Source organism: Perca fluviatilis, chromosome 7 (genome assembly GCF_010015445.1).
Source record: "Perca fluviatilis chromosome 7, GENO_Pfluv_1.0, whole genome shotgun sequence".
NCBI classification, from domain to species: Eukaryota; Metazoa; Chordata; class Actinopteri; order Perciformes; family Percidae; genus Perca; species Perca fluviatilis.
In genome coordinates, this window is record NC_053118.1 from 13,394,800 (window position 1) to 13,416,936 (window position 22,137).

The 22,137-nt window shown below is 42.7% G+C and overlaps 3 protein-coding genes across 4 annotated transcripts in view; 2 read left to right on the forward strand and 1 right to left on the reverse strand.

Annotated features, from left to right (window-relative positions):
- Positions 1 to 638: 638 nt before the first annotated feature.
- Positions 639 to 17,122, forward strand: rspo3 (R-spondin 3). 2 transcript variants are annotated; one of them, XM_039805216.1, is made up of 6 exons: positions 639 to 1,567; positions 6,792 to 6,986; positions 7,503 to 7,646; positions 7,845 to 7,994; positions 9,586 to 9,771; positions 16,046 to 17,122. In XM_039805216.1, the coding sequence occupies exons 1-6, from the start codon at positions 1,468 to 1,470 to the stop codon at positions 16,261 to 16,263; spliced, it is 993 nt and encodes a 330-aa protein (XP_039661150.1). In that variant the 5' UTR covers positions 639 to 1,467; the 3' UTR covers positions 16,264 to 17,122. The 2 variants fall into 2 exon arrangements, with proteins under 2 accessions (XP_039661150.1, XP_039661151.1); XM_039805217.1 differs by having other exon boundaries at positions 7,848 to 7,994.
- Positions 17,123 to 17,874: 752 nt separating this feature from the next.
- mdh2 (malate dehydrogenase 2, NAD (mitochondrial)) lies at positions 17,875 to 19,469 on the reverse strand. The gene has a single exon (XM_039805215.1). The coding sequence runs from the start codon at positions 19,336 to 19,338 to the stop codon at positions 18,325 to 18,327; it is 1,014 nt and encodes a 337-aa protein (XP_039661149.1). The 5' UTR covers positions 19,339 to 19,469; the 3' UTR covers positions 17,875 to 18,324.
- Positions 19,470 to 19,524: 55 nt separating this feature from the next.
- LOC120561886 (E3 ubiquitin-protein ligase rnf146-like) overlaps positions 19,525 to 22,137 on the forward strand; it is a 4,129-nt gene continuing 1,516 nt past the window's right edge. The window contains exons 1-3 of the mRNA XM_039805214.1: positions 19,525 to 19,667; positions 20,298 to 20,361; positions 20,757 to 22,137. The exon at positions 20,757 to 22,137 is cut by the window's right edge and continues 1,516 nt beyond it. Coding sequence (XP_039661148.1) covers positions 20,769 to 21,923 — 1,155 coding nt within the window. The 5' untranslated portion in view covers positions 19,525 to 19,667; positions 20,298 to 20,361; positions 20,757 to 20,768 and the 3' untranslated portion in view covers positions 21,924 to 22,137. The remainder of the gene's footprint in view (positions 19,668 to 20,297; positions 20,362 to 20,756) is intronic.

Consider the following 22,137-nt stretch of genomic DNA (forward strand, 5'->3'; position numbering starts at 1 on the left):
AAGAAAATCCATATTACTATAAGGTGACTGTAAAGTCCGTAATATCTGTGCTAATCTCACATTGTCAAGGTGGATAAATAATAGTCTCAGTCAGGATAAGGAATGACATGTCACCCTTTCTCTTTGAACATAAACTCATACTAACATTTGGAGGAAAGGAGCCAAATGACAAAATGACTGAGTAACACCTGCTGTCATAACGGAGCCCTTCTTTTTCTCATTTAGCACTGATGGAATCTAACCTGGCTGCTGGGGTTGTGTCCAGCATGTGTTGTGTTTGCCAAATTAAAAATCATTCTCAAGGACCTTATTGGTTAGAATGACATGCATGAAAAAAAATACTTAACAAATAACAAGATTGTCAATTTAGAAATGGAAAAACAATATCAATTTTATCAGTTAAAAAAGAGGAGTTGGTTTCTAGTTGAGTCTATTCATATCCATCATTTTTACATGCAGTTCATGTTAAAAGTTGCTGTAAGGGAGCACAATGCCAGACAGGAATCATAAAGAAGCCCCAGTACACATTTCTAAACTCTCTCTCTCTCCCTCTCTCTCTTTCTCTGTCTCTCTGACGCGGGGGGGCTTGCCCTCTAAATAAACTTTGGAGCTCATAGGGGGAGAGAGAGAGACAGAGAGACAGCAGAGGGCTGAAGTCATCAGCCGGCCGGCAGGAGGGGAGTGAATGGGTCCTGCACGCAAAGCACAAAAGCGCTGAAACTGCGGAGATTTACTTTGGTTCAGTTGCCTGCAGCCGCCGACAGCGAGCGAGAGGAGGAGTGCGTTTGACAGCCAAAAGAACTACGAAACCTTCAACTTACAGATTCATTTTGTCTTTACTAGTGTTGGTCCTGTGGTGGCTTTTCACTTTGTTTGTACTTTAGCTGATGCTGAGATGAAGCCGAGACCCTCGGCGCGCCTGGCACATTAGGGTATCCACACACACCGGGACGCACGGCGCATCTCCACTGAGAGAGACGGGGAGAGGGGGAGAAAGGTCCATTTGGAGTTCTGCACATGGATATGATAACGCAAACTCTTTGAGGGTCATGTTTACTCATAAATAACAATAATTATATTCATCTTTCTGACCTACACTAATGATTGGTTTTGCTGTTCTCCTGCGCACACCGTATGAGAATCCAGCTTTTTCGTGTGTTTGTTTGTTTTTTTGGAAGGCATGGTCTTTATCACAGCACGGATAACGGATCCCTGACTCCGTCTGGCTTTCTTGGCACATATGAAGATCCTATCCAGGATGTTACAGTCTAAGCGGCCCAGGCATCATTGGGCCACCGTACACTACCATCACCACATATCACCACATAGCTGGGGGTCCTGCTGTATCTAGGAATTATCTAACCTCCACACTCTGCCTCCGTCTGGGGGGAAGAACACGGAATCGTATCCAATAAGTGACTTGGTAAACATTGACATTGGCTTTAAGAGTCTCATCTCTGGGCTACTATGCAATTACAACTGATCTCCTTTGTTTTGATCATCTTGCACTGCATGGATTACACTGGTTGTCAGCAGCACAGCAGCTCCAGGCACCGGCCAAATAAACGTGAGTAAAGTGCGATACGATGCGTGTGCACGTGCGAATCCAATTGTTTATTCTCAATGTCTAAATGAATGAATGGTAAATTGGTAAATTTGTAGCAGTAGGTCACTAAACAATCCTACACAGGCGCTCAACTGCCACAATGTTCCTTTGATGTAAGTTGTTTCTGATCTTTGCTGTTTTCTCTCTCCATATCCTATGATTAAAAACTACAAGATCAAAACTCAACTTATTTCCCATATAAGATAAGCATATGAGTGATTTAAAGCTATTCAAGATAATAGAAATATTATCGCCAATTTCCACTCTCCCAAAAAGCATTTATGCATTATGAGGTTTACGCACTCCAACTTACTAAATTGCTGTGATAAAACGGGGGAGCTACTCTTAAATTGGTTGATGAAATTCCAGCGCATGCTCCAGCCTATTAGCTCTTTAATTGTATGGTCCATCCATGATACCTTTAGTAATTTAACCACTTTTACAATGTTTCCTTTGAATCTTAATGTAATAAATGAATTGCTGTGCGTGTCACCTGCAGCCGCTGCTCTTTGCGCACAGTCTCCTGGTTCCCGTCGCTCTCTAGCGGTCAGAGCAGCAGACTTCAGGCGCGGAGTGTGCTGCCCGGCTGCCAGGCCTGCTCGCATGGATATTCATAGCTCGCTATGTTTCGTTAAATAGCCTCCATGTTCAATTTACTCCCTCACGCTGCCACATTTTGGACTTCATGCGGAAAAGTTTTTTTTGTGATGTTGGCGCAGATCATAAAGAGTAGGCTAATCTTTGTGCCAGTCAGAATATTGAACTCTATCATAATTTAAAATCATGTCCCATCTTGTTCTTTTTACTGTTCAAAATCTGAGTTAATGCAAATTTGCTAGCAGGCCCCATAAAACACCAGAGATGTTCCATACTGAAAACCTTTTCAAGTCTGGTGGTATTTCATCTCCCATATATCTCCCCGAGGTCCAACATTATGTCTCATCTCCTGAGCTACGGCCAGCCTTTTTCCATGACACTGAAATAAGTATCAATAAAGTATATTTTTCTATTCTTCCTACGCACACGTTATCACTGAGGGTCTCCAGATGTGCTCTGTGACTAAGTCTGTTAGAGAAGAGCAGTGACAACTGAAATATTTTGAGTATCGCTTGCCAGCGTGGCCAAAAACTGCCTGTGATCTACAATAATAGACCTTCAAAGTGATGTTTTTATCCCTGCCACCTGGGGCTGAAACTTCTTACTACATTTCTTTTATTTTTATACACAGAGTTCAAATCTGTAATCCGCACCTGGACCGTTTTCGATGCAATTTCTTCCCTCTTGACCACCAAAGTGGTGATAAAAAAAAAAAAGCAGGGAGTTGCAGCATCTGGGCTTAACGGTGTGTTTATTATGTAGTTTTAAAGGGGTCCTTGTGTAACCTTTGCTCTTGGAAGCTGTGTTCAATGTAGTTTAGGTCAGACCTGACATACTAAGCATGGACGTATTTTTCTGTTCAGCAGGGTGAAACAGCCTATACATAGCCTTTATATATAGATCTTATTTAAACTGCAGCAAACTGACATATAATGGCATCAGACATCAGTTTTAATGATAAAAGTCAAGGTGCATCTCCTACTGTATGAATAGGTTGATAATTCTCACTTAAATATGTGTCTGTGTTGTACTATTGTAGGACATTTAGACGTTGTAGAGTCTGCTTTATACCCTACGCTGCATCAAGACATGCAGATTTTCCCTTTTGAATGTTTATTTCCCCCTAAACAATATTAAAGAGCCTCTCAACACAGTGAGGGGTGGGCAGGATATTCGACTGAGAGTACTCTAGCGCTTGGTTTCTTGAATATTGTCCTAAAAATGAAAACAGTGTTAACAGTGTGCTTCTTGTGACATTTCCATTTTACAATTTAGTATCAATTTGTTTTGGTTCAAAATGAAATCCTGAAAATGTGTTTTATGGACTCAACCATGATGTAATTCACTTGTGAGATGGCAGCACCGACGCATTCATTCATTTCTTTCCAAGCTGAAGGTTTCGTTCACGTTTCGCAGTAAGGAAATAAACTTTTACCCATTCTACCCATTAATTGACAAGTGCTTCTACAGAATCCAAACTTCCTCCAAAGATGCAGATATCTAACACTTCCAGAGATATCGGGGTGGATGGAAGAATTAGTTGGTGAAGGGGTGAATGAGTACAGACTTCAGAGGGAAAGAAGGGGGTAAGAGTAAGATGGGAGTCAATGACCATTGAGTCAACTAGCCGAAAATTACCATGCAGAGACTGAACCCGAGCTCTGGGCTTCCTGTCTGCGATGGTGCATCCACAAATGAAGGCATGTGGGTGCTAACAGTTGGGTTTATATATATTATATAGTTTATCAGGTCAGCTCAGTGGAGGATGAAAATTGGGTTATTTCAAATTTGATTTAAAGTTAAACATAGAGGTACACATTCATTACTTAAGGCACTGTTTTTTCATGTTACCTCTGTTTTGTTGCAAAGTTCTATTTTCTCCATGAACCATCTGTGTTTGTGTGTGTAGGCATGTGAATGTGTTTATTCATATGTGACTTTGTTGGTATGTTATGCAAGTCCAACTGAGGTTTTGTCGGTGCAAGTGCGAGGGCAAGGCCAAATTCCTGTGTCTTAAGACTTCTGTGAATCAGGGCAACTTGGCAGGAACACATGTGGGCAAATGGACAGCAGTTGTAAAGATTGTCGAGATATTTCAAACAAAGTATCCATGATCTATGGTAAACCGGCAGCCAAACCCCAAACTTAGAGAAGAAGGAAGAGGGCCAGCTTAAAGCAGTGGCATGAGATGCCAAGGCTGGAGAGGAAAACCAATTCCTAGGACACTTACAGGGGTTGCTTTTGATTTGCCAACATGTGTGAGTACTGCAACTTTTTCTAATCAATGTCTTTGGTAATGGAGTACCAATGCAGCATAGGTGCACATAAGTATGTAAAGCATGGAACGTCTCTCATGTCTAATGCCTACACATTGACTTTATGTCACAGGTGTCGCTCCTATATATAAGTAGGCTGTAACATGCTTGTCCCTGAGTTGACGTTCTCATTTCTTATAGCCCCGTACCATTTTCTGGATTCAACTCAACAATGGTCTTTCTAACAGAGGAGTGAGGAGTGGAACCTGTCAGGTGTATCTGGTATATATGTTTCAGAACATATATCTACATCCCCATCCAACCACCCAAGCCCTCTTTTTGTTACTGTTTTTGGCCACAAACTGCAATCAGATACTGAAAAGGATGAAATACTGTAGAAGCTTTTCCAAGAAACAATTAGTTCTTTAATATTTTAAGCCCGATTTTTTTCAAATCTTTGGATTTTTTTGTTATGAATGCACATGCTGTAACTTTAGATACATTAAAATGTATGTGACAAATTGTCAACATACAATTAAAATGAATAAAACCTACAACCAGAGCTTTCATCCATGGCAGACAAAGTCTGGTGAATCATCCCACAAATTAGTAAAGAATGGGGGATGGAACCCCTACTGTAAAATATATCAACATAAACTAAACACTACAGGGCTTATGTATGTCTGTCCAGAGGACTACGAGTCCAATGACATACTCATGGAGTGCACACCACAAGGTCAGTCCAGTGTGTGTGTGTGTGTGTGTGTGTGTGTGTGTGTGTGTGTGTGTGTGTGTGTGTGTGTGTGTGTGTGTGTGTGTGTGTGTGTGTTTGTGTGTGTGTTTGTGTGTGTGTGTGTGTGCACTGTTATCCTAAATTAGTTGACTTTACTAGAAATTTGCATGGAAACCCGTTGCTCTAAACTGTCTACGTTTTTACACAAGGTGAAACTTAACAGGTCAAGTTGTATTAACACAGAGATCAAGTCAAATCAAGTTCACATTAGTAGTCATTACATAAACAGGGTTATAAACATAGTATAAATAGCTGTCATTGTTATTGTCACAGTCACTTTGCTGAGACAGTAGGTGATTAGTTATATATGATACTGTTAATTAACACTTCGTAATAAAGTTTACTTTCTGTTTTCCCTTTGCCCTCATTGTTGGAAAAACATGACACAAAACCTGACTGAAATATTTTAATACTTAAAATAATAAACTTATTCATCAGATGTTAAAACACACAGTTTCAGATTGTTTCCTCATTTGAAAAGATCTGTATGAAGATGCTATGCTAAATCAGTATAGTATTTTCAGTTAAAATATTTAAAACAATTTTCTCTTTCTTTCTTTTTTGTTACTGATTTATTTACTGAAACTGGAAGAATGATAGGTGTGATGTAACATACACTATAACAAAATGTAACATTGTTGATCCACTGTGAAACTTAAAAGCATCTTTAAAAATCCACTGATGTTGGTATAGTAGAGCCAAGCATATTGCAGTGGTGCCACAGGACAGTCTGACCTGATACCTGCACTGCACTGACCCCACACTGTTTAAAATGTATAAACTCAAAACTTCCACAATCTGGTTGGAACTTTGTAGATTCATGTATCAGCCTGATCCTGATTTGTGCATGGCACCATAACAAAAAACAATTAAAACATTAACAAAAAATTTAATTTCCCATCGTACTCTGCACAAATGTCATTCATACCATATGGTAGACAGCCGTAGGAGGAACTTTTTGTTCCAGGTATAGTACATGGGATGCTTTCCTTTGTTCCTTGGCTGTTTTAGGTAGCAAGATGGAAGTTTTAGAGCCCGGGTAGTACAGGGATGTATGTTAAAGAGGCTGGTATGAATGGGAAGTTGGATTTAGTAAAACGAAAATCCATAACCAATAAGGTTATGGATTTTATCACTTGGTGTCTTATTTTCTAGGACTTAAAATGGATCTAACATTGGGTCCTCAGCTGACGAAAATATAAATAAATATAAAAATCCCTAAATGTTTTAGTGCTAAATTGATTACAATTTTATAGAGAGGCTACCAGAGGTTACTAGTGTACGTCCATCCTTGGCACCAACAGAAAGTGAGTCTCTGCTATGAGCTTTGAATAAGAGGGAGGCTGGTGTTACTACTTACAAAGTGCCTGGCATTGAATTGGGGCACTGTGGCTTATCAAATGCTGTCATCTCACCAGAATTGTGCAAATCTAGCAAGCTATCCGTATGATTCCACTTTCATATATTAAAATGCCTGAAAAGTAAAAATCTTATACCGTGTAAAAATCATACTTAAACACCCCCCTGCTTCCGTCAACAGAGATCTCTGGTGTGAGCTCAGGGTGCCAGCAGGGTGGCTGTCTGACCTGCTCTGACTACAATGGCTGCCTGTCCTGCAAGCCGCGCTTCTTCATGCATTTGGAGAGGATTGGGATGAAGCAGATCGGAGTGTGCATGACTTCCTGTCCTCCAGGCTTTTACGACACACGCTCCCGAGAAAGAAACACCTGCACAAGTAAGCCACAACGAGCAACTAACTGTATTTGTGTAGCAGAATATGAATATAAATATCCCTGGCATTGCATGCTCCCAATTTGAATAAACATAATTACCACACCTACAGACTTCTGTGTAATTAATTGCCCTCTGAAGGGACGGGCATACCTCGTCTTGAGTTAAATGTGGCCTCGTAACAGTGTGTTTTACCTTCTTTACAAGAAGTTTCAAGACCTGATTGTGAAATATAGCATTATATATCCATACGGTATGTACTCAAGTAACTTGAACCCTGTTAAGTATGTTTCCTTTTGCTGACATTAAATTAAACCAAGCGTTGCTTTACTGAAAATCATATATCCACTGTGTAACACAATCTCACTGCCGTGGCCTATATTCCTGACTGTATTTCCAGTGAGATATGCACACACGAACACATACACACTGACACTCTGTATATTTAACACACAGGACACACGCGATAACTTGTGCAGTTTAAATAAACGCTGGCGGTGGGTCTGTGTCTCTCTGTCAGAGTGCAGGTCGGAGTGCGACTCCTGCTTCAACAAGCACTTCTGCACACACTGCCGAGCAGGATTCTACCTTCACCTGGGCAAGTGCCAGGAGAACTGCCCTGAGGGGCTGGCCCGCAGTGACACAGAGAGGGAGTGTGTTCCCAGTGAGTATTCACAATTCTCAGGGACAGAACAAAAACACAGGTTTTGCCCTTTATTTAACTCTATTTACCTTGTAGTTTACCCACATTATTCATGAAGACAAATACTAAACTACTAATTCTGACTTTGGAATGAAGCACACATGTTTATGTGTAAACTTTGGCCACTACTATGGATACATAACTGTGCTTTTGTCTTAGCAGGGTGCCCTGCAGAGTGTGAGGTGTGTGCGAACAGTGAGACATGCACGCGGTGCAGGCCAGGCCTGTACCAGCTCAGCGGGAGGTGCCACCATGTCTGTCCAGAGGACTACGAGTCCAATGACATACTCATGGAGTGCACACCACAAGGTCAGTCCAGTGTGTGTGTGTGTGTGTGTGTGTGTGTGTGTGTGTGTGTGTGTGTGTGTGTGTGTGTGTGTGTGTGTGTTTGTGTGTGTGTTTGTGTGTGTGTGTGTGCACTGTTATCCTAAATTAGTTGACTTTACTAGAAATTTGCATGGAAACCCGTTGCTCTAAACTATCTACGTTTTTACACAAGGTGAAACTTAACAGGTCAAGTTGTATTAACACAGAGATCAAGTCAAATCAAGTTCACATTAGTAGTCATTACTAAAAATCAGTAGTGAACATAAATATTTTTTGTTGTCTAAAATGAGCTTGTTAAGTTAAAGCTTTAGTGCGTAACTTTTTCATATTAATGAACGTCCGTTACATTCACGTCATTGCCAAATGAGTTTAAAAAAAGGCTAATTAAGACTATCAGCTCCACACAACTATCTCTGTATTTCTCAGTATGGCTATGTTCAGAAACTGGTTTCGTCGAGTGAAGATAATTACCTCTTCTGAAGAGTCCATCATGTTTTTTTAATCCTCCGTGTCCTCCTTGGCTACTAGCAACTGCGTGGAGAAGGGGTTGGGGTGGTGCGCGATCACAGAGGGCTTGTGTCATGTGGACACGCCGAAGGTTTTGTTGTCATTACTTAGAATTCCTAAAAAAAACACTATGGCTTTAAACGTGCAAAGAAACATACACATACAAAACATTAGACTACTTACCAACAATACGAAATAATTTGTTTATATAAATATAATCTGTTTTACTTTATGACAGCCTGACTCTAAGAACACTGCATTCAATACATTTATTCCAATAAAACAGATTGATAACACACACGCAAAACATTCTAATTTTCTAATGTATAGTACTTCATGGAAACTTTCACTCAAGAGTTATTAATGTACAATCTGTGTACATGCCAGTGAATGTGTTCTCCTCACTGCCCAAATCCCATCAGTCCCCCCCCCCGGGTCTCGGTCATGGTACAACAATAAATGTAGATAAACATGAACACTAAATCAACCATACAAAACTAAAACCCAGATAACATAAATGCTCACCCAAAACATTAACAGAACATTATTAAAACACACTTTTACTACTGTAGGATAGAAACCGTCGAGAACTTTTTTTTCCCCCATGAGCCTTTGCATCGCTTCAGCACAGAACACTTCAAATGACCCCACCCCTCCCATACAGAAATTTACTGTAAGATCCTTAATTATCTGTGCTTAATAAGATCTGTGCCCTGCATACTTAATTTGATTATTACAAACAACTAATGTGATTTATTAATGAATATGGTTTTTAACTAAATGAAAGAATAAGTAGTGGCCACTAAAAAGTTTAATTACTACTACATCTGGGTTTACAATGTGTGTGTGTGTGTGTGTGTGTGTGTGTGTGTGTGTGTGTGTGTGTGTGTGTGTGTGTGTGTGTGTGTGCGCGTGTGCGTGTGTGTGTGTGTGCGTGTGTGTCTGTGTTTGTATCAGAAAAGAAAAGATGCCATCATGTTGGTATAGCCCGATGCCACTTTTTTGGCTCTTGATGGCTAAACACTTTCTCACCCTCACTTCTTTGTCCCAATTCTTCCCCTGTTAGTGCACTGCGAGGTGGGCGAGTGGAGCGAGTGGAGCCCCTGCTCTCGGTCCGGTAAAACCTGTGGGTTCAAGCGAGGACAGGAGACCCGCACACGGCAGCTCATCCAGTCTCCATCACCCTTTGGCAATCCCTGCCCTGGGATGTCAGAAACCAAAGAGTGTCTGGTCAAGAGGAGGAAATGTCAAGGTAAAGAAAACATTATCAAAGTTACAGTTTTTTTTTTTTTTAAATGGGCACAACATAGACATTGTCTGTTGTAGTTGCTGTTGGCCGATCACACTCGTTGTATTTGTAGTACATGGTACGATTTCTATGAATTCCAGACCTTGCTGCTTCAGCTTGTACCATCAGAGCTAGTCGGTCTTCCGCTCAGGACTACGACTGTTTACTCAGAGCATTGTCATTGTGGTTAGAGTGAGGACAGCGGGGGGAACACACATGTGTGATGTTGCAATGGGTATGTTGTGTGTTTTCCCACAAGACCTCTTTGGATTTTTAAACAGCAAAACTGCTTTCTCTGCTCCTAGTAAACAGGGAATAGCGTGATCATTTCTAATGAAGAGAGTGAACTGCTTTCAGACGGGGACAACTCTTTATAAAGCCCGATGCTGTGGTGCATTTACGACCACTTTCTGTTATGTGTGTACTGCGTGTGTGTGGTTACTGTGCTGGTCGGCGGCTACAGCTGGTTGGGATCTGTAGTGTTAAATGACAGATCGCAGACAGGCTAGGAGGCTGAGATCCAGCCCCCTGGGGCCTCACACTTACAGAACAAACAGTGTGTGTGTGTGTGTGTGTGTGTGTGTGTGTGTGTGTGTGTGTGTGTGTGTGTGTGTGTGTGTGTGTGTGTGTGTGTGGCTGTGTGTGTGTGTGTGTGTGTGTGTGTGTGTGTGTGTGTGTGTGTGTGTGTGTGTGTGTGTGCGTGTGTGCGTGTGCGGTGTGTGTGCGTGCGCGTGTGTGTGTGTGTCTGTCTGTGTGTGTCTGTGTGTCTGTGTGTCTGTGTGTGTGTGAGATGCAGCAGAAAAGCAGTTGACTCTGGAGCAGAAACAGCCAGCTCAACATCAACATCCTCCCCCTGGGAGGCACGCGGCGACCAGGGGATCAGTATTGGTTTATCCCCACAGCTGCCAATACACACATGCACACACACACACACATGCAAACCAACACATGCACAAATCGAGATCCAGATACACCCTCTCTTTCAGACAAATGCACAAATACGCACTCGCAGACTCACTTGTGCACACAAAACACACACAGACACACACACACACACACACATGCACACAGATACACACACATAACATCTTTGTCTCACTAAAATAACTACACAGCCGTTGCTCTTGGTGGTAACTTGTGAAGGGAGTCAACTGGGTCGACGTGATTTGTAAGGCAGACTGTGAAATGTGCCCTCTGTCACCCCCACTATCCATCCTCTCTCTCTCTCTCTTTCTCTCTCTCTCTCTCTCTCTCTCTCTCTCTCTCTCTCTCTCTCAAACTTTCTGTCTGTATCTCTCTACTGATCATTGCCCCATCCTCGTCCCCTCCACACACACACACACACACAAACATCCCTACCACACCAAAGAAAACACAGACCCCCATATAAGCTCCCTGGTGGCGCTCCCAGTCAGTCGGGTCGGGGCCGAGACTTTAGTGTGGAGTCGACGGCTCTGTTGATCTAGCCTGAGCCTGGTGAAAGGAGGGGGTACAGAGAGAAGGGAGGTGAATTGAAAGAAAGAAAGAAAGAAAGAAAGAAAGAAAGAAAGAAAGAAAGAAAGAAAGAAAGAAAGAAAGAAAGAAAGAGAAAGCTGTGTGTAGTTTATCGATGTTGCCCCTTGCTTGTGATTACCCGGTTGCCCTTGCTCCAAGAGCATCCGCAGTAAATGAGAGCTAATTATCTGCTTCGGCGCGTCCTCTCCTCACTGTTTACGTTCTGCACACGCTAGGGGGTCAGTGGTCCGACCTCAGAGAGCCCCCAGTAATCCTCCAGCAGCCCTCAGACACTGATACATCCTCCTCCTCCTTTTCCTTTCCTCCTCTTTTGCACTTTCTCTCCTTTTGCCTTCTCCTCCCTCTCCGTCCTTCCCCTCCTTTTCCCATTCTTCTCCTCGCTATATCATTTTACTCCTTCACACGAGTCTACTACTTTACCCATCGCATCTTCTTTCACCATTTGTATGCCCTAACTTATTAATCATTCTTTCTTAAAAGTAGTTTGACATTTTGGGAAATACAACTGCTTTATTGCAGAGGGTTAAATGACACGACTGATACCACCCTCATGTCTGTCTATTAAAAATTAAGCTTAAGCTAGCAGGTGATTAGCTTAGCTTATCATAAAGACTTTAAAAATCTGCCTACCAGCACCTTTAAAGCTCACAAATGAACACTTATCTTGTTTGTTTAATCCATAAGCAAACACAAAACAGAAAGTTGTTGTTCTATGGGGAGTTACGCACTAAAACAATTTTTTGGTGCTGGCAGGTGAATTCTCATGACTTTAAACAATGCCAGGCTAGCTTGCGAATCCTTTCCTGGCTACAGTTTCATACTTAATGCACCGATATGAGAGCGTTATCAATCTTGTCATATAACTCTTAACCGGAAAACTCATTTCCTAAAATGTTGAAAATGTTGAAACTTATTCCTCCAGCCATTACCTCCTCCAGTTCTATAGAACCATTGCAAATCACTTCCACTTCACTGTGCTGATTAACCCCCGAAACAATGTTTTAAATTACAGATATCATGTCAGAAAAGTTGTTAAAACTGGAAGAAAAATGCTGACATATTCGGGCTAAGACTCTTAGAGAAACTTGGCTCTGTTCCTCCGTTATCCACGGCTAGAGATTACGAACGTAATCATCCGCACCGCCGTCTCTCTCAAGTTAAGGCCGGCTAATTTGTCCTTCGATCGACCTGCTGTTCACCTCTCTATCTCTGTGGCCGGATATACCGTGTGCCCCCTGCAAACCGTAGCCCCCTTTAACTCCCACACAAACACACACACACACACACACATACACATACACATACACACAGACACAGACACAGACCCCGACACACACACACACACACACACACACACACACACAGACACATATACAGACAGAAAAACATACAGTTGAGCAAGCTACATAGCATCAACCAGACAATGAGGAGGACTGATTCTCACACACGCACGCACACACGCACACACACACACACACACACATACACACACACACACCCAGAACCCCCCTCATGACATCCTGGCGGCCATGCGGCAGGCATTCCTCTTGTGGGACAGCCCATAGCCTTTAATCCCAGCCTGGCTCCCGCCAAAAGCTCCCCGGACGACAGAACGCCTGCCACGGAGGATGTGCCACCATAAAACACACAGTGCTCCTCCAACACGCACGTGCGCACACACACACACACACACACACACACACACTCTCTCATTTTCATTTTTCTCTCTGTTGGTTTCCTACTCTCACCTTTATCTTTAGTTCATTTAATACTCTCTCTGGATTTTTATTCATCTCTTTGACTGCTCTCTTTCTTTCTCCATGTCTCTTTCACCAGCATGCTCACACACACACACACACACACACACACACAGTGCGCAGTGTCCCACTCAGTACTGACTCCTGTCCTTTGTCAATGTGCTGCAACATATTTCTAGAAGTTACACAGACAATTCAGCAGGTCCACACTAGTGTCTGTGTTTACACTGTGCAGCTTTTAGAGGAATAACACAGGATGAAATGAGAACACCTTTTTCTGCATACATTTTTCCTCATTAACTAGAAATTATAGCAAATGTTCCTTCAGTTGTACTGATGACAAATACTTGTAATATGCGTCCTGAATGTGGCACTAATTATATGTGGAACCTAAGAGAAGTTCCAGACTTTGGATCCAGATTTGCTCTCATTTGAAATTAATGTCAATATTTATACTGTATTGGTCATAACTAATCTTTTACAGCGTATCTAGTCTTAATACAAATGACAAAATCTTAAGTGTATAGTGTATATATAGGCTATATAATGAGGTAACAGGTTAAAGAGTGACAACACAAGTGCTCTCTTATATTACACCATTATTTGTGTACTCACTTTTATGAGCCATTGCTAGACAACAAAATAGATAGTGGGGTGTTAAATAAATGTTTCAGTTGCTTTACAGTTGTGTCAGTTACATCAACGGAAACCATGTAAAGGAAAAGTGTAACATTTTGCAAATGATTGCCGTCATCCTTAAATCCATACTGATCCAGAGCCAGGAGACTGTTAGCTTAGCTTAGCACAAAAGCTACCATATTTATAGTGCCATAAGTGTAAGTGATACAATATGAAGTAATAGTTTCGATCATTTGTCCGTGTCAAATATTACAATTCCTGAACAATCCTATCGTCACTTTTGGACAAACTTTAACACAACGTTACCGCCTTATTTTGTAGAAGAAATGTATTTCTATATATTTTTGTGTAGTACTTTTGCAGCCTTACAGCATATTGTACAAGTCTCAGCCAGAACAGGACTTATTGGTGATGTAAGCAGTTCCACTTTTAATTAAGGCAAACGTGGAAGCTTTTCTTAAACTTTTTAAATCAAATGAAGCTATATCATCACAGGTGCAAGTTCCAGTTCCAGTTCATAAAATCACTGGAAGATTTTCATGTGTTGTCTCCAAAGCCAACCTCTCACTCACTCCCTGTCAGACATTATTCAATGTGCTAAATGTTTGTTGAAAATGATCCAAAACATCCAAAGTTGTCTCATTCGGGGACCATTACACACATGTCATTACACAGTTCCATTACACAAAAATCCCAAAATGTTCCAATGAACCAAACGCAGGTTGGTTTGATAAACATGCTCCTAATCATTTTAACACTGGCATGGATTAGGTTCCTCCTGTGGCTCGACAAAAGCAGGAGGGCTACAGTATGACTAATCCACTGAACTTGTAAATAATTGTAAATGGTGTCAGGACAGAGAAAACAATGAGAACGTAGGGGACTTCCTGTGTTTATAGAGGACGGGGGACAGACCCTGAATGAGTCAGTGCACCAGATTACTCCATCTGTCCATCCATTGATCCATGCACCCACCTATCTTCAATATCTTTGATTTTGATTATTTTTCTTACTTACTTTTCACTGTCTTGCAATTGAACACTGTGCTGTCCATACTACAGTTTGTGCAAATATTCACATATGCACAAGTCCATCTCCTGTCTTCTTTCATTATTTCCAGAAGAAGATTAAACATAGTGGGCAGGTATAGCTTGGTATCACTAGCCCAGAATGTGTGGGTCAGATATGGTCCTTGGTCCAACCAGAGCCCTGGCTTGTATAATAAACAGACAGAGAGGGAGAGGATGAGCGTATAGGGGGCCGAACAGGACAGAGACAGAGAGAGATCTCTTTCTCTCACTCTCCCTTTATCTCTCTTTCTCTCTCTCTCTCTCCCTGTGTCTGTGCCTACTGCCTACTTCAGCAGTTTCACAATCCCTGACTGGCCAGCCAACGGGCCAAGCAGGCCGTGCTGCTCCGTTCCACTCACACATGAACAGCAGCAGTACAACAACAGGAAAGGGCCTCCTCTGCTTTCACTTGCAGGTCCTGTCTCCAACCTCCCTGGGGATGGATCTTGTTATTATCATTAATAGCTGTAGCTCGAGCAGAGATAAACCTTCAGCATTCCAAAACTCTTGGTTTTGTTTATGAGATGGTGTCGCAAGAACAGATAAGTTAGGGGTTTATTTAAAGGTTTTCTATTTTGGACAAAGGTCTGCTCATCACAGGGAGAGGGCTGCTGTCTGTGATTAAAGACTGGCATCTAGTGGTGAATACAGAGCATTGTGATAAAAACTGCACCCTGTAACATGCTTGTAGTGTTTTCACTCTCACTCAAGTCAACAAGGCTACACTTACTTGAAGGGATCCCTTCAAAAAAAATTTTTTTTACTTACAGGCTGATGCATGGATGAGTTGAAGCTATGAATCCCATAACTAGTGTTTGCCAGATGAAAATCAACAGCAGGAAACTGTGTTGAGCTAAAAGATTACAGCTTTAATATAGCCACAGCTAAATACTGAATAAGAAATGATCTTAGTATGGAACATGTGTGATTGAGGCTCCCTAGCTGAAATATTATACACATTAATTTAGACAATAAGCGTATATGTTACGAGATTGACTTCTTAAGTTGCAAATGCATAACAATTGGGACTATTTGACATGTAGACCTACATTTTGGACATTTTCTATTGCTGTATCAATTGCATTATATACGATACAAACGTTCTTATTGAAATATATTGATTTAGCAGTATGAAAAGCTTCCGTAGTGAAAGACTTGTTAACAGAATACTATCTCCTGATATTGATGGGGACAAGATGGCGAGCTTCACCCTCTTCCTCGCTTCACTAATCTTTATTTCATTTTCTGAACTTCCAGGAGGACGGAGGAAGAATGAGCGAAGAGAACGGGGGAATCGCAACAACCGAAAAGATAAGGAGAACCAAGAGGGGCGACGGGAGAGGAAGAGAGAAAGGGATCGAGAGAGGGACACAGGTGAACGCGAGGACTCTGATAACAGGAACAAAACGGAGCACAGGCATCGCAGAGGCCACGACACAGACCCAGTCTCCCCTGAAGACGGCCTTGTACAGTAGTGCTCTGGACAGACAAAGTCTAGCGCCTCCCCACCCTCCTCCTGTTATCCTCCCATTCTTCCTTCTCCAAAACTTGCCCATCTTCACCCACTGTTCACCCCCCTCGACCCCTCTCTGCAGGGGTGTTGCTGCTACCTGTATGATTTGAATATAATGTTTATGCACAAGCGGGATGGGGCACATTCAGCCACAAGGCTTGGGCCACTATGGACTTTAAAAAGTCTTTTTTTTTCCCTAACCTGTAGCCTTCACTTCCACCACTGAGAGAGTGTCTCTCTGCTGAAATGTGCGGGAGACACTGCTGAGACTGCTATTGGGACTGAAGAACAAAGTGAGAAATGTCTGTGACTGTGTGGCGGACTGGCGGGCTGGCAGACAGACAGACAGAGAGACAAAGACGTTATACTATGTGCTTGTTGATATGGTTATTTAATGGGGCCCTGGTACATTGCGCGTCTTGGTTTTTGAATGTAGATTTTGCAACATTATGTAGAACAATTGTTTATTGTTGTTGTTCCTGTTCTGTAGATCTCTTTATTTTATTTGGTGCAGAATTTGTAAAGAAAAAATAAAAGTGAGTTTGCTAATTGCCATCTTGTGACATCTTCATAATCACTACAAGTGACAGATGTAGGAGAACCTGCATGCTGTCAATCAAAGGAGTATGGTCAAAAACTGAATATCATTAACATATGTTCTGTATGTCTTGAACAAAAGCTAGTTTGATCCAGATAAGTGTTGAATCTAATCTACCCTTGGTTTTTCTTTTTTGTGTAAATGGAATCTGTGCTCTCAGTAAAGCTCCTTGCCTAGGAACCAAAAACACCTGTATGTCAAATAAAACTATAATGGGTTTGTACCTGTGTCTGTTATGTTTCCTCTGCCATCCACTTGAACATGCTTAAAACCTCAGAGTAAAAGGAAAGTGAAACTCAGTGCACTATGCTGCTAGTCATTGTCGATTCAAAAGGTTGCCATGGGCTCATTTGGGTGAAAGTTGAAGGTGTAGTAGGGTATCAACACACTGCCATACCTGAACACTTGTCGCAGACACTGACTGGTATCTCTTAGTGTCACTAAAGAGAAATAGAACATCTTCTGTTGCAATTGAGAAATATACAGAGCTACCAATAAATACCAGTAGTGGTTATGTGCATGGTAGCAAGGAAGGTAGATCACTATCATTATAACTATTATGTTGTGTTCCTCAGCACTTATTGTGAATCATCAACCATGCAGTTTAAAGTAATTATGCTACCTCCAGTCATTATTCAAGTCAAAATGATAGGAGTAATTATTAGTTTGCAGGGACAATAGGCAACCTTTAATTTTTCTGCAAATATGTATAAATAAATATATCAAAAAAACTATGACAACTAGCATCAAGAAGCTCCAACTTCACAGCAAGATATATATTATTTTCTAATTTCATTCAATCATAGTAGTACATAATTAATTTAAATCCCTTCTCTAATATTAAGTTGCATGCATTTGAACCCATATCTTAACTATTTCAGTGTCTATAAAGTTTGTCAATAAACTAGATTTGACATGTAAATTGAAGGCGGTCACTGTCAAGCCAGATTATGTATGTAGAAAATAAAAGAATCATTTTTTAAAGCTAAACTGTTTATTAGTGGAGTGAGTATTTTGCTCATCGTTAACATCTACATTGGTATCTTCAGGCATGATCACAGTATTTCCTCCTCATTCATTAAGCAGAGAAATCCCCATTAATACAGACTGTACATGAAAATATATGAATTTGTTTAAATTTGACATTTGCAAAATATAGACAAGTCACAGTACAGTATTTACACAAATCATAAGTGCAAAATAAAGCCATGTTTGGGCAGAAAATAGAAATTATACACAGTAAATACGACCTTGGTTTAAAACCAGGATTTCTGATTAAGATGATCTCACTGCTAAAACAAAAACATAAGGGGAAACACTGACAGATCTTGAAATTAACCAGGATGCCTTTTAAGTTAAGATCAGGAACAAATGATCAATTACAACTGCTTGTGTCTGTTTTTAACTGACTTAATGTCCCCCTGTTCACTTCATATTAGCCACAAAATCTTCGCCCTTCTTGATAGAAGACTTCAGCTCATCCATGGCGTCGGCGACCAGCTTCTCCTCGAAGGCAGTCAGCTTGCCCAGCCCAAGGTTCTTCTCAATGCCGTTCTTCCCCAGGAGAAGAGGTGTGGAGAAGTACTTGCACTCTGTCTCCTCAGACCTGACATAGCCGCACTCCACCACACCCTCCTTTCCATTCATGGCGTCCAGGACGGAGAAGGTGAAGCGGGCACCAGCATAGGCCATGGAGAGGGTAGCAGATCCGGCTCCGGCCTTGGCCTTCACCACCTCCGTGCCGGCCTCCTGGATCCTACCAGTCAGAGCAGCCAACTGGTCAGCAGGGAACTCCACTTTTGGTGTGCACTGGGAAATGAGGGGAATGATGGTCTTCCCAGCATGACCTCCAATGACTGGTACATTGACGCGAGCTGGGTCAAGGCCTTTGAGGTCTGCTACGAACGCGTTTGCTCTGACAATGTCCAGGGTTGTGACACCAAACACTCTGTTGGGGTTGTAAACGCCATACTTCTTCATGACCTCTGATGTAATAGGTATGGTGGAGTTGACAGGGTTGGCAATGACGCAGATCATGGCTTCGGGGCAGTTGCGGGCGCAGGCATCGGCCAAGGTGGCTACAATGGTGGCGTTGGTGTTGAAGAGATCATCGCGGGTCATGCCGGGTTTTCTGGGCACACCGGCGGGGATGACCACGACATCGCAGCCCTGCAGAGCAGCATCCAGCTGGTCGGGACCCATGTGGCCGGTCACCTGGGCCCTCGTCTCGATGTGGCTGAGGTCTGCAGCCACACCGGGGGTGTGGGCGATATCATACAGGGAGAGGTGACTCACCAGGGGGCTATTCTTGAGAAGCAGAGAAAGCGGTTGGCCTATGCCGCCTGACGCTCCCAGCACCGCCACCTTGGCGTTGTTCTGCGACGAGGTGGAAAGGCTCCGAGCCAGGCTCACGGTCGGTCTCACTGCACGGGCAAACATTTTTGTTTGTTACTTCTTCTTTTTTTTTAACTTCAGTGAAAATAAAAATGTTTGACGAGCCGCTCTCCTCTGTGACTCCAACGTCCTCTAGCCACGAGCAACCAGGAAGACAAGCACACACTGTCATGCGTACAGAGTATAAAGGGCGTGCGTTTTTACGTCAATTTGCGTCAGCGCGTACTGTTACGTCGTCGTCTTTATCTCAGCTCCTTTTTCGGAGGAAAACAAAGCCAGTTAACATTGGAAGTCGGTAAATTAGCGATACGAATTAGCTAGTGCCGTTACACGAATTGTAACTACACACCAGACCAACGCAGCAACATATAAAGGTACGTTACCTACGCAGTCGTTGTATTGCCTCTGTCGTGAGAAAAAAAATGATTATCCTTGTTGTTTGTGTCTCCCTGCTAAAAAAAAAAAAAAAAAAAGAAGCTAGCACCGTCAGATGATCTCCGTCTATTTGCTGGAGTCAGAATGCTGCCGTCAGCTTGGCCAGTTAGCTACAACAGGTCCTATTGTTATGATCGCTTTGCCAGTCGAGAAATCCTTCTGTTCTTTGGCCTGTGTTTGTACTTTGTAACAACAAACTGCTTGCTTTTTTTGTACGTTAGCTAGATTAACTAGTTTGTCACCAGTTAGTGCGAATATTAGATCTGTGTTAGCTGTGTTCATCATTACCGCTGTCATAAGTCAGCTGGGTTTAGTTAGCTGACACAGTTTACGGTTTGTAGTCAGTTAACAGAGCAGCCCTTTGTTCCACAGACTTAAGTAAACCCTTGCATTTTAGTCATAGCTAAGTGAATTAACGCTTCTAACGTTAGCTAATCCGTTTTCACATCAGGCCAGCTTGTCATATAAGGTTTACATAAAGAATAACTTGATATTGTGTATCACAATTGTACCTATTTTCAGGACTGTCTGAAAACAAATGCATTTCACCGACTGCTCTCTTTCTTTAGGCAGTGGCAAGCTTGAAGGTCCATCAGCTCTCCTAATGATACATCAGAATTAAGGGTAATTCCAGTAAGTATCAAATAACATGTCTGTCAGCCCTATTTGAGGTTACATATGACATATAGAGTATAGTATAGTTCGATACTATATGCTATACTTTATGATTCTTAGTTTAACTTAATCTTGGGACTTTTTGCTGTTTAGTGGCAGTGACCTGCAGTTGATGTGATCATGGACACCAGCAGTAAAATATAAAAGTGCTGTCATTGCATATTATATATTGTATCACTAGAAGTTTGATCACTTGTGGACCTTAAAACGACAATAATAATAATCTTAAATACTGATTTTTTTTTTTTTTTTTTTTTTTTTTTTTTTTAATAAGTGAATAGTACTGATAATAGTAAAATTAATAACTAACATGCTCACTATAACCATTATTTACCATTGTCCCCTTTCCTTAGTACTTCCTAAGGATGGCTAGTTGTGGGGAGGTAGACCACTCTGTTAGCTCGCTTCCATCCAGTAAGAAAGGCAGCAACAGCGGTGGTGGCAGTGGGAACAGTGCAGAATCCTCATGCTCTGGCTCCAGCAACTCATCCCCGGCCCTGTCTGTACCAGAGTGTGCCATCTGTCTGCAGAGCTGCGTCCACCCGGTCCAGCTGCCATGCCATCACGTCTTCTGTTTCCTGTGTGTGAAGGGAGCATCCTGGCAGAGCAAACGATGTGCTCTCTGCAGACAGGAAGTACCAGATGACTTCCTGGAAAGGCCTACCCTTCTCTCTCCGGAGGAGCTAAAGGCATCGGCGGGAGGTCGGGGTGGGGCTGCAAGTGATCATGCCTGGTATTATGAGGGCCGTAATGGTTGGTGGCAGTATGATGAGCGAACCAGCCGCGAGCTGGAGGACGCTTTCTCCAAGGGCAAGAAAACGGCTGAAATGCTGATAGCTGGGTTTTTGTATGTAGCCGACTTGGAGAACATGGTGCAGTACAGGCGCAACGAGCACGGCCGTAGACGCAAGATGAAGAGGGACGTTTTGGATATCCCCAAGAAGGGAGTGGCGGGACTGCGTTTGGACACTGAGGCTGTTCCTGGGGCCATTGGGGCAGCCGGTCGAGAGAACTCTGCTGATGGGGCTGATACCACAGTAGCAGGTGTACAGCAGCCGGTTACAGGTATCCCCTCTACTGTTACAGCCCCTGCCAGACCTCCCACCTCCCTTGGTGGTCAGCCTGACAGCAGCAGCAGCCCCACTCTGGAGGATGCTCTCTCCCAACTGCAGATCAGCCCCAGGCCCACACCTTCTCACGAGCGGTCTGAGGCTGGGGAAGGAGAGGAAGAAGACGAGGAGGAGGAGGCCTCACCCTCCAGGTCCTCTGACCCTCACACCTCCGTGGACGAGTCTGGCTCTGGCGACTGGAGCGACGATGAGGAAGAGGAGGAGGAGGAAGAAGAAGAAGGGGGAGATGGAGAGCGCGTGGAGCCCTGGGAGGGTAGGCCACGGAGGCAAAGACTGAATCCAGAGGACAGAGCCCCTCCTGGCGCAGAGTCAGCCTCTCCCCCTTCTTCATCCAGTAGCAGTGGAAGGTCCAGAATGCCTGATGGCCAGTGTACAGTGACTGAAGTGTGATGTCATCAAAGATACCATCATCACCCAACGGCTATGTTCCATTTCATTAATTTATTCCTCACTGTATGCTGTCGTTCATTCTGTCACGGATCGGATGTGGGTGGATTGCTTGGTAAAAGAAGTTAAGCATAACATACTCCCATGTTTTTAGGTAAACGACTCGGTTTTAGCTGTCAAATTTGGTGCCTATATTTGGCTCACGATGATCTGGATG

Coding starts and splice junctions, on each gene's coding strand:
- mdh2 (XM_039805215.1), bottom strand. CDS start 19,338: ATGTTTGCCCGTGCAGTGAGACCGACCGTGAGCCTGGCTCGGAGCCTT.
- rspo3 (XM_039805216.1), top strand. CDS start 1,468: ATGCAATTACAACTGATCTCCTTTGTTTTGATCATCTTGCACTGCATG. Junction 7,647..7,844: donor AGAGAGGGAGTGTGTTCCCA/GTGAGTATTCAC, acceptor CTTTTGTCTTAG/CAGGGTGCCCTGCAGAGTGT. Junction 9,772..16,045: donor CAAGAGGAGGAAATGTCAAG/GTAAAGAAAACA, acceptor CTGAACTTCCAG/GAGGACGGAGGAAGAATGAG.